Here is a 12,583-nt window from a genome sequence, read left to right as displayed (position 1 = left end):
GATAAAGACCTGATTCCGGAACAACTTTGGGTTTTGCTCCCACATTAAGCTGACACGCTTTATTGTACCTGAAAATAATGTTCAAAGCGACATGTGTTATCGAATCCAAAAACATATTCAAAACGAATCGGAATTCGAACACGATTACAGATTTCTGATACGCCTAAGGGAGGCAACTCTTTAGATCCTTTAGAAGACTGCTAACAGCCTAACACCGCTCATCTGGAATCACAAGGGACACAACTCTGAGAAGACTGTCCCTCCCTTGCCCCCTGCTATCAACCTAACACCGCCAACCCAGAATCACAAGGGACACAACTCTGAGAGGCAACTCTTTAGATCCTTTAGAAGACTGCTAACACCCTAACACCGCTCATCTGGAATCACAAGGGACACAACTCTGAGAAGACTGGCCCTCCCTTGCCCCCTGCTATCAACCTAACACCGTCAACCAAGAATCACAAGGGACACAACTCTGAGAAGACCGGGACATCGGTGGTCCCTGGTAGCAATATAGTCCATCCCCTTGAAGATCCATGTTAGAATTCATCTTCAGCAACCCGGCCTTGGTTGATGCATGTCATCGTATCCAAATTGAGCAGATTGATGCTCAGGGTGCCAATCACTGGATTGTCTGGCGCAGATTATTTTCAGACGGCCATTATATAGCTGAAATATTGCTAAGTACGCCGTTAAACAAAACACAATATTAACCACCCACGGATGATATTTTGCGAAGTAATTAACAACAGTAGTATCTACATGACCTCACTGACGATAGTGATACACTTCCTGGTTGATGTGTGGGCGACACAGCCTTTCCGCCCTGCTAAACAAGGACGTGAAACACCCCACTATTTCTCATAGCAGTTGCTTATAAAGGCTATTCAGTTGTGGGATATGACAGCATCAGTTGTATTATTATTTCCGAGGTAGGTGCATTTTATTTTCACCATTATACAATGTTAAATATCTGCTGTGAGGTGAAATTGGGTTTAATGTGGGTTTCAAGATTACATACATATAGTGATGTGCATGTACGTGTGTGTGTGTGTGTGTGTGTGTGGTGCCTGGTGTGTGAATGCGATGCGTGTGTGTTTCTGTTTGGTGTGTGCGTGTTTAAGTGAAAGAGTGTGTGTGTGGTGTGTGTGCTTCTGTGGTGTGTATGTGAGTGTGTGTGTTCTGAGAATTTGTGTGTGTGCGTGCGTGCGTGCGTGTGTGTGTGCGAGTGTGTGGGGGGTGTATGTTTTTGAGGATTTGTGCGTGTGTGTGTGTGTGTGTGTGTGTGTGTGTGTGTGTGTGTGTGTGTGTGTGTGTGTGTGTGTGTGTGTGTGTGTGTGTGTGTGTGTGTGTGTGTGTGTGTGTGTGTGTGTGTGTGCTGATCCGAACGATATGCGGTTCAATAGTGCGAGCCCACTGATATACCAAGTCGCAGTTTAACAATCAGACTCCGTGCCGGCGAGTCCTTGTTTCAACACCTAAACGCTGAACGCCAGGCAGTGTTACAACAAATTACTTGGTATCAACTTTCTTCAGAGTCATGTGGATTTTATTAATGGGATATAGATTGTATTAATGTGATATAGATTGTATTAATGTGATAATAGATTGTATTAAGGTGATATAGATTGTATTAATGGGATATAGATTGTATCAATGGGATATAGATTGTATTAATGGGATATAGACTGTATTAATGGGATATAGATTGAATTAATGTGATAAAGATTGTATTAATGGGATATAGATTGTATCAATGGGATATAGATTGTATTAATGTGATAAAGATTGTGTTAATGGGATATAGACTGTATTAATGGGATATAGATTGTATTAATGTGATAAAGATTGTATTAATGTGATAAAGATTGTATTAATGTGATATAGATTGCATCAATGTCACATAGATTGCATCAATGTGATATAGATTGGATCAATGTGATACAGATTATATTAATGTGATATACATTTCATTACTGGCATATAGATCGTATTAATGTAATATAGATTACATCAATGTGATATAGATTGCATCAACGTGAAATAGATTGTATTAATATGATATATTGAGTGAGTGAGTATGGTTAGATTGCATCAATGTGAAATAGATTGTGTTAATGTGATATAGATTGTATTCATGGGATATAGATTGCATCAATTTTATATAGATTGTATCGATGTGATATAGATTGCATCAATGTGATATAGATTGTATTAATATGATATACATTGTATTACTGGCATATAGATCGTATTAATGTAATATAGATTGCATCAATATGACATAGATTGCATCAATTTGATAAAGATTGTAGTAATGGGATATAGACTGTATTAATGGGATATAGATTGTATTAATGTGATATAGACTGCATCTATGTGATATAGATTGTATTAATGGTATATAGATTGTATTAATGGGATATAGATTGTAATAATGGGATATAGATTGTATTAATGGGATATAGATTGTAATAATAGGATTTACATTGTATTAATGGGATATAGATTGCATCAAAGTGATATAGATTGTATTAATGTGATATAGATTGTATTCATTTCATATATATTGCATCAATGTCACAAAGATTGCATCAATGTGATATGGATTGTATTAATGTTATATACATTGTATTACTGGCATATAGATCGTATTAATGTAATATAGATTGCATCAATATGACATAGATTGCATCAATTTGATATAGATTGTATTAATGTGATATAGACTGCATCTATGTGATATAGATTGTATTAATGGGATATAGATTGTATTAATAGGATATAGATTGTAATAATTGGATTTACATTGTATTAATGTGATATAGAGATTCCATCAATGTGATATAGATTGTATTAATGTGATATAGATTGTATTCATTTGATATAGTTTGCATCAATGTGATATAGATTGCATCAATGTGATATAGATTGCATCAATGTGATATAGATTGTATTAATGTGATATACATTGTATTACTGGCAAATAGATCGTATTAATGTAATATAGATTGCATCAATGTGATATAGATTGTATTAATGTGATATAGATTGTATTCATTTGATATAGTTTGCATCGATGTGATATAGATTGCATCAATGTGATATAGATTGCATCAATGTGATATAGATTGTATTAATATGGTATAGTGAGTGAGTGAGTATGGTTTTACGGTATTTTTAGCAATGTTGCAGCAATATCACGGCGGGGGACACCAGAAATGGGCTTCACACTATGTACCCATGTCGAGAATCGAACCCGGATCTTCGGCGTGACGAGCGAACCACTAGGCTTTCCGACCGCTCCTAATATGATATAGATTGTATTTATGGGTTATAGATTGCATCGATGTGATATAAAGTGTATCAATGTGAAATAAATTGCATGAATGTGATATAAATTGCATCAATGTGATATAGATTGTATCAATGTGATATAGATTGCATCAATGTGATATAGATTCTATTAATGTGATATACATTGAATTACTGGCATATAGATCGTATTAATGTAATATAGATTGCATCAATGTGACATCGATTATATTGATGGCATATAGATTGCATTAATGTGATAAAGATTGCATCAATGTGATATGAATTGCATCAATGTGATATAGACAGCCTCAATGTGATATGTATTGCATCAATGTTATATAAATTGCTTCAACGTGATATAGATTGCATCAATGTGATAAAAATTGCATCAATGTGATATAGATTGCATCAATGTCTTAAATATTGCATCAATATGATATAGATTGCACTAATGTGATATAAATTGAACTAATGTGATATAGACTGCATCAATGTGATATAGACAGCATCAATGTGACATAAATTGTATCAATGTGATATAGATTGCATCAATGTTTCAAAAATTGCATCAATGTGATATCGACTGCATCAATGTGATAGAGATTGCATCAATGTGATATAGATTGCATCAATGTGATATAATTTGTATCAATGTGATATAGATTGCATCAGCATGATATAGACTGCATCAATGTGATATTATTTGCATTGATGTCATATGAACTGTATCAGTGTCAGCATTGGTTTATACATGTCATCGTACCCCAATTGTAGAGATCGATGCTCATGATATCAATCACTGGCCTGCCTGACGCGATTATTTACAGACCTGCGTCATATAACTGGAATATTGCTGAGTACGGCAAGGATAGGCAAGGATCTAAGTCGCCGCAATCGCAGTGTAGAGTTGCGCCCCTTGCTCATGCCAGGATCAGCTGTTTGTGGACCCCAGTATTATAGGATGTTAAATAGCATAACTTATTTGTATGGTTAGATATAGAATATCTATGTATTGATGTTTTAAGCTTATTACGTAGGTAGAAGCACACATTACACTTTGAACCATACTTCACGTACCTTTGTCACCCCTGACACTTTAATATATTGCAGTGTGCGCCTCGATGATGTGGGCTGCAAATCTTGCAGTAATCTGTCTGGTTCTTGTGCGTCAGTCACACAGTAAGTATGTGTGCTTCAGCTCTTTATAATACCGGGGCGTTCGCTCGGATTGAACGAAGTGAATGTTGGTTAACGTCGTCAGGGACACTTGGCGTCATGCTGGTACGATATCATTGAGGGATGTTTCCTACTGTTTCGGGACGGTCGGGTAGCCTAGTGGTTAAAGCGTTAGCTCGTCACGCCGAAGACCCGGGTTCGATTCCTGACATGGGTACATTGTGTGAAGCCCATTTCTGGTGTCCCCGCCGTGATATTGTTGGAATATTTTTTTGTTTGATAGGCATTACTTAGAAGTTGACGGATGACAACGTAGACACAATTATATGGGTATAGATCCTTATACTTGCTAGACAACGGTATAAGGATCTATACCGAAACGTCGCTTTTTATAGTATTAAAGAAGTTGTTATCCATAAAATTGTGTCAACGTTGTGCTGGAATGTTGCTAAAGGCGGTGGTTGGAGGCTTTGGAGATGGAAAGGCGCATTACTAAAATCATAAAGGAACAATAAGGAAGAGATAAAGATTTTGAGACACATATTTTTCAGAACATCAAGCATGCGTCGCGAAACGACTTGTTTAGAATATTGTCTTTTTTCTCAAGCATATACCGGCTATGAGATTCACTGAAACTGCATTGTTGTCCCTTTTCAAAAACATCATTTGTTTATGAATGCTTCACGTAACGTAGTAACAAAATAAACTACTACTACTAGGAACGAGTAGTAATATGTACATTGATAGACAAATCCATAAGAATTTTCCTTTTGCAGCATAATTGTTCATTTGTAATTTTAATTACGGGATGTTTTTCGTCAGGTAAGCCTCTTTTGGAAGGCTTCAAGTCTGAAGATGCCAGTCCTGCTTGGATCTATTTGCATTGTTCAAAAGACGGATGGACACCTCAGTTTTCGTTCTACTGGAAACTAAACAACACGATAGTATTTAAGACAGTCGTGTTTCACGCATACGTGATAGATAGTTCGTTCATGGGTAAGGTACATGTGCTCACTGGCTGGAGAAACCACTACGTAACAATCAATGGACCACCAGGCACAGCTATCAGCTCCAAGTGGAGATGCGGGGATGATGATGATGATGATGATGATGATGATGATGATTGGAGCAACGAAGTGTGTCTGTCGGGTACGTAACATGGAAAGCACCACTCAATACAAGATGCTTCTCCTTACTTCTTTTATTGACGGGATTGAACGAGTGAGTGAATGTTGTTTAACGTCGTCAGGGACACTTGGCGTCATGCTGGTACGATATCATTGAGGGATGTTTCCTACTGTTTCGGGACGGTTGGGTAGTCTAGTGGTTAAAGCGTTAGCTCGTCACGCCGAAGACCCGGGTTCGATTCCTGACATGGGTACATTGTGTGAAGCCCATTTCTGGTGTCCCCCGCCGTGATATTGCTGGAATATTGCTAAAAGCGGCGTAAAACCATACTAACTCACTCACTCCTACTATCTTGTTGCCATTTCTTTTCAATCTTATCTCTCAGGTAACTTTCACAACAAGGGTTTTACAGGATCAAAAGTTGATGCCAGATGTTATATTTTCATTTCGCTTGCTGACAAGCCACAGTATATGCAATGCGTAGGATGTGGTGTACATATGATTCTAGAATAGTTTGGAAAAAAGATATATTGGAATCTGCAACGACTGAGTTGATTGTTTGAACGTTAGTGCATCACAGAGATACACATTAAGCCCCTTGTTCTCCACTTCCAGATGGTGGGACAATGACGGAGACCGTTTTGTCAGTTAAAGGTATAGTACCCTCACCTTTCTCAGATTGTGTATACTAAGGGTATACTATACGAGCGCACCATATACATGACAATGTATCTTCATTTTTATAGTTGTATTGCTAAAAGTTTAAAGATACCGACTATACTTTATCCTGCGATAAACTACACAATTTGAGTTACGTCATAATGGGCTGACGTCACGGCGCTGTTCAAATACCCATAGAAGGATATGACTATATTATCTCGAACCCGAACACCTGTCAAACGCAGCTGAGCGAACTTTAACGAGGATTTCCGATTGTAATATAAGGGCGATAACTCTGGAAGTGTTTACGTCGTCGGCTAGGTGTCACGGTGTCCCTGAAGATAACTTCTTTGTTAATCGGTCACTCGGGGTACATACGCGCGCACACAGCGTACATAACAAAACGTACACCCATCGGGAGCTTCAACAACTAATACCATCGAACTTTGTTCTGTGTGTCCTATGCAAGTGAGTTTAAAAAGAGGCTAACTTCCGCGACTTGTGAATTCAAAACAGTGCATCACTTAAGGCTGTCCTGTATCACTTAACTGGTAAGCCTGATTTGATGTTCAAAGGAGCGTTCATTCTGTGCCAATGGGGACCGCCTCCGTGGTCTAGTGGTAGAGCGTCCCCCGGGAAAGCGGAAGGTTCTGGGTTCGATTCCCTGCCGCGCCATACCAAAAGACGTTAAAAGATGGTGCTTGTTGTTACCCTGTCTGGCGTTCGTCATTAAGGAACAAAAACAAGAACTGGTCGGCTCGGAGTCATTTTGCTGTGTTTGAGTGGGGTATTCATGTTAAACTGCGGCATGGTAGTTCATTGGGCAACTACAGATCGGCAATCAGACACACATACACACGTGCATGCAGACACACTGTGCACACGCACGTCGCTATATAAGTGCAATAATCTTGGACGCGACTTTAAACCCCATTTCACCTCACCTCACCTGTGCCAATGAATTCGGGGCGTCGTAATTCGCTGTGGAGATTTTTCTGCCTGGAGACACAACGAGCCATTGGTCTGGGTTTGAATCCCGATATACGTCTAAGATCTGCATGACTTTCTCAAAAATATCTGACGCGCTGTGATGTAAGTTAAATAATGTTCAAAGTGTTGTTGAGCCCAACCTGCTTCCTCGTCAAACTGAGACAGTGATTATTGTGTCACGCCGTTCGTCAAATGTGACCTAATACGTCATATTAGACCCGTCAAAACAATCTAAAATATGTACTAATAGTTCCTATATATTGGGTTAGAATTAGTCCCGGGTACCCATGACGTTAGAGAGAGAGAGACGTTGTTGTTAGTAATATTCCAACGTTGTCACGGCTCGTAATATCAGAAGGAAATTCACATTTTGTACCCATGAGCCCCATATCTGATGTTCCCCGCGGTGATATTGCTAGAATATTGCTAAACGCGGCCTGAAACCTGACTGATTCACAGACTGACTGACTGACTGACTGACTGACTGACTGACTGACTCACAGACTGACTGACTGACTGACTGACGGACTCACTCACTCACTCACTCACTCATCCACTCACTCACTTACCCACTCACTCACTCACTCACTCACTCACTCACGTTTTACAAGCAATAAACTGTAAATATAGTATAATGTAAGAACTGTCTGCGTGGTCAGAACGTATGTGAAGCAGTTTAACGCCACTCAGTGTCTCACTGCCTGTGTGGTCAGAACTAGACTAACATATAGTCTCTGAAATGAACATATCATACGGAAAAAAACAGTTGTTCAGTTATCTTAATAAAAATCTAATAAAAAGGGAGCCCAGTGATTCTCTTCATTTTGAAAATTTACAATTCTGGTAAGAATTTGCACACTTCTTAAAATTCCAAATTTTAAGCTGATACTGCAGTAATCTAGACTTGCCAAACATTATAGACTTGCATGGGCTGTAGTTGATATAAATGTATCAGGGTCTGTAAGACAGACTATGGTCAGAACGTATGTGAAGCAATTTAACGCCACTCAGTGTCTCACTGCCTGTGTGGTCAGAACGTATGTGCAGTTTAACGCCACTCAGTGTCTCACTGCCTGTGTGGTCAGAACGCATGTGAAGCAATTTAACGCCACTCAGTGTCTCACTGTCTGTGTGGTCAGAACGTATATGAAGCAATTTAACGCCACTCATTGTCTCACTGTCTGTGTGGTCAGAACGTATGTGCAGTTTAACGCCACTCAGTGTCTCACTGTCTGTGTGGTCAGAACGTATGTGAAGCAATTTAACGCCACTCAGTGTCTCACTGCCTGTGTGGTCAGAACGTATGTGCAGTTTAACGCCACTCAGTGTCTCACTGTCTGTGTGGTCAGAACGCATGTGAAGCAATTTAACGCCACTCAGTGTCTCACTGTCTGTGTGGTCAGAACGTATATGAAGCAATTTAACGCCACTCATTGTCTCACTGTCTGTGTGGTCAGAACGTATGTGCAGTTTAACGCCACTCAGTGTCTCACTGTCTGTGTGGTCAGAACGTATGTGAAGCAATTTAACGCCACTCAGTGTCTCACTGTCTGTGTGGTCAGAACGTACGTGAAGCAATATAACGCCACTCAGTGTCTCACTGTCTGTGTGGTCAGAACGTATGTGCAGCAATTTAAATAAACGAAACTGCGGCGCAGAAAAAGGATACGCCCATGTTAGATGGTGGATACGCCCATGTTAGATGGTGGATACGCCAATGTTAGATGGTGGATACGCCCATGTTAGATGGAGGATACCCCCATGTCAGATGGTGGCTATTTCTTTTCATTTTTCAACTCTTGTTTTATTCTACAAAAGCATATTACATTGACTGTAGTTTTGGAAAACCAAGTCTACTTATAGCTCAAATGAATGGATGCCACAGTCAACTGAGCCGTTTCCTGGATGTAGCCAAACGCACGTGTACATTTAAATCCAACATCCTGCATGGGCCTACAAGGAACACCAATTTGTATAACACACTCCGTACACACTGTAGTATTGACAACCGACATTTTCCCGCAAACACAATATAATGCCCAAATTGATTTGAATAGACGGGATTATATTGACCGAAGTACCCATATCCTGACGCGCATTCTGATTGGCTTCCGCCTTTTCGACGCATGTCGGCTTCGGGAGCGGGACGAACCTTCTTGTAGGGTACGGAAAAATACGAGTGGTGACGAATGGATTTATCACTGAGCCTATATTTGTGTCAAATGTTTGACAATTGATTATTTACGAAAAGAAAACAAAGCGACAAAACCCTTTCTATATCCAACAGAAATCTCGATTCGATTCCGACTATATCAAGAGCCTGTTTTGTGTGTGTGTTTTGTGTTTGAACCCTTTTTTTAAAAACTACTGCAATTACCCCTTAATCTGGACACGGTTACTGTTCTGATTAACGGGGTTTCACAGTGTCAGATAATATCTTCCTCACTGACGAGACGTGCGTGAGCAATTCCTCGTTAGTTGCGTGTTTCACCATTGAATTTTGCTTACACGATAGTACATCCTCCTTACCCCCGATCCCGTGAACATGCGGGTTACAATTGGTCTTCAGCAACCCAGGCGACAAACGGGATAGAGATGTGACCCTGTGACGTGTAATCCTAGAGGAAAATCTGCAATGTTTTGGTACAGCTTGTGAGAGATGAGAATACCTTGTCAGATTACAGAATGTAACACTGTCGCAGCTTGTGATAAAAGAAGTTTTCACGCCTGTGTGTTTTGGATGGTAAATATCCTATATTGGGAATACACGCAATGTATATATCTCGGCAAGGCTCAAATGTGCCCTTGTATAAGAGAAACTATTGATTCTTTATTTCCCGCCCTTTACTTGAATTCAAAATGTTTCTCATTGTATTTACAACTGTCGTGTTATAAACTTCAACTAGAGGACCCTTGTATTAGAATAATTATTATTGTAAAACAATAACATTCCATGTAATTATCGCAGTTTGGTAATATTATATATGTCCCACCCTTTACTTAAATTTAAAATGTCTAGCATTTTATTAACTGCAGTTGTATTATCAATTATCTGTAACAAATGTACCCTTGCATAAGAATAAATGTATGTTTCTCATGTATATGTGTATATGCGTTTATCATATATTGGGTAGGTTTCTCGGCAGGATCGGATAAAAAACGATATCCGTTGGGGTCATATGCGTATAGAGATGTAAATATCAAAGGTCAAGTAGGGACTACTTTCACTGTTTAAAAACAAACATGGCGTCGCCCTCGTCATTCGGCGATCGAGTCAGAATTAACCATCGAGAATCTGGATAAACTACAGGGATAATTGCTATCATTATATAAAGAACAGTCTAATATACTTAAAATCAGTGTCTATAACTGTGACGAAGCTAAGGCATTTTATAAGTTTTGGCAACTTTGGAGATATAAATTTCGAAACAATTTTGCGAGGGCACAAGGCCTAGCCAAGCGGGATCAGTAGCCATATGTGTGCTTGTAGACCTCTGCGGCTTGAAACCTTCTCCACAAATTAAAATAGTTGGATTTGGCCGAAATATCTTTGAATTGTTACCCTGTTTCGCTGTGTGTACATCAGCCTACACTTCTTAACGTTATGACAGGACAGACCGACTGTCAACAACGTCTGACTGTGGCCGGGACGTCTCATAGACTAGGGTTAGAGTAGCTTCCCTTTGACAAAGGGCAGTTACTCTAGCGGACAGAACGATGGATTGCCGCGAAAGGCAAATAAAAAAACAAGTGTTGTTTTGCGTATTTGTTGCTTTGCCACTGTATAAGAAACAGATTTCAGTTGGAACTATAATTGCTACTGTCACTGTCCGACTGACACATCACTTACCCTGTGACGTAATGAATATTAATGCGCGCATTCCAGCAATGTTTCGGTAATGTTTGTGACAGAGGGAAAGCGATTTTGAAGCATAGAATTAAAGAATGACATTATATGATAAAGAGGTTATTAGGAATAAACACTATGTATGTAGCTCGCCAAGGCTCGCTAAATACAATGTTTATTCCTAATGCAGGTGTACAAGGCTCGCCAAGGCTCGCTAAATACAATGTTTATTCCTAATGCAGGATATTTACCATCCCCAAACACACTCGCGTGATAACCTCTATATATGTGTGTGTATGTGTGCGTGTATTTGTCTGTATGTGCATGTGTGTATGTGTGTATGTGTGTGTACGCATGTGCATATGTGTATACATGTACATGTCTGTATATGTGCATGTGTGTGTGTGTGCATGTGCATGTCTGTGTGTGTATATGTGTGCATGTATGTGTGTGCATGTTCATGTCTGTATATGTGTGTGTATATGTGTGCGTGTATGTGTGTGTGTGTGCATGTATGTATGTGTGTGCGTGTATGTGTGTGCGTGTATGTGTGTGTATGTGCATGTCTCTGTGTGTACGTGTGTGTGTATATGTGCATGTTTTTGTATGTGCATGTCTGTGTGTGTATGTGTGTGTGTACGTGTATGTGTGTGTACACTACTGCCTAAAAGTTCATTCCCCTAACACGCGTTGAGAACGCGTGTTACACGCATGTGACACGGGTGCTCAACGGGTTGCACACGGGGTGAGCACCCGTTGGACACGGGTGTGCAACGAGTGTGCGTCGCGTGTGCAACCCGTTGCACACGCGTGTGCCACGCGTGTAGCACGGGACCGGGTTCCAGTTGAAGTTGACAAATTTATCAAATGAATAGTGAGATAAAACAAAACAGTGAGATGTGAAATTTGAGTTAATGAGCGGCCATTGAGCTGTGCTCACCAGACCGTAAATACAAGGTCGGCCCATCTTAATTAGTGTTCGGTTGCTAGACTTTTATGGCATGAACCATTCCACTAGGGTCCAGTCTAGCCATTGTGGCTAGCCGACAGTAGAACAGTAGTGAATTTAGATGCGAGTTTATTGCTAGGGGAACCCCCGTGTTGACACGATTGTCGCGGGTTGGTAAATGTTCGCCATTAATAAAATGATTGTTTGTGGATTGCGAACATATTCATTTGCCCACACGAGTCATTCCATCTGATTGCAAATATAACGTTTTTCGTTCGCCAAATTTATGCTTTAGACAGTACAATTATGATATAGCCGTCACCACTACTAATGTCTCGTTATTTCACGTAGGAATATGTCCCATTTCCCCACACCCCACTTTCTGTGTTGTATTTTGAAAGAATAAATAAAAGAAGGTGACTGACTGATATAAAAGATTTAACGTGCGCTTTCCGACTACAGCGTATTTCGCACACGGGCCTGGCCGGACCATTTAGTGTATTCCGAGAAGGGTG

At 39.9% G+C, this 12,583-nt stretch overlaps 1 protein-coding gene across 2 annotated transcripts in view; it reads left to right on the top strand.

Moving 5' to 3' along the window:
- Positions 1–839: 839 nt before the first annotated feature.
- The window catches only part of LOC139457516 (uncharacterized), a 34,562-nt gene continuing 22,818 nt past the window's right edge, over positions 840–12,583 (top strand). For both annotated transcript variants that reach the window (XM_071238903.1, XM_071238904.1), the window contains exons 1-4: positions 840–932; positions 4,429–4,497; positions 5,317–5,643; positions 6,238–6,276. In XM_071238903.1, coding sequence (XP_071095004.1) covers positions 4,440–4,497; positions 5,317–5,643; positions 6,238–6,276 — 424 coding nt within the window. In that variant the 5' untranslated portion in view covers positions 840–932; positions 4,429–4,439. The remainder of the gene's footprint in view (positions 933–4,428; positions 4,498–5,316; positions 5,644–6,237; positions 6,277–12,583) is intronic.

The sequence above is a fragment of the Haliotis cracherodii genome, unplaced genomic scaffold (assembly GCF_022045235.1).
Source record: "Haliotis cracherodii isolate W230 unplaced genomic scaffold, xgHalCrac1.p SCAF_12, whole genome shotgun sequence".
NCBI lineage: Eukaryota > Metazoa > Mollusca > Gastropoda > Lepetellida > Haliotidae > Haliotis > Haliotis cracherodii.
Note: the sequence above shows the minus strand (reverse complement) of the source record. Positions and strands in the feature narration are given on the sequence as shown.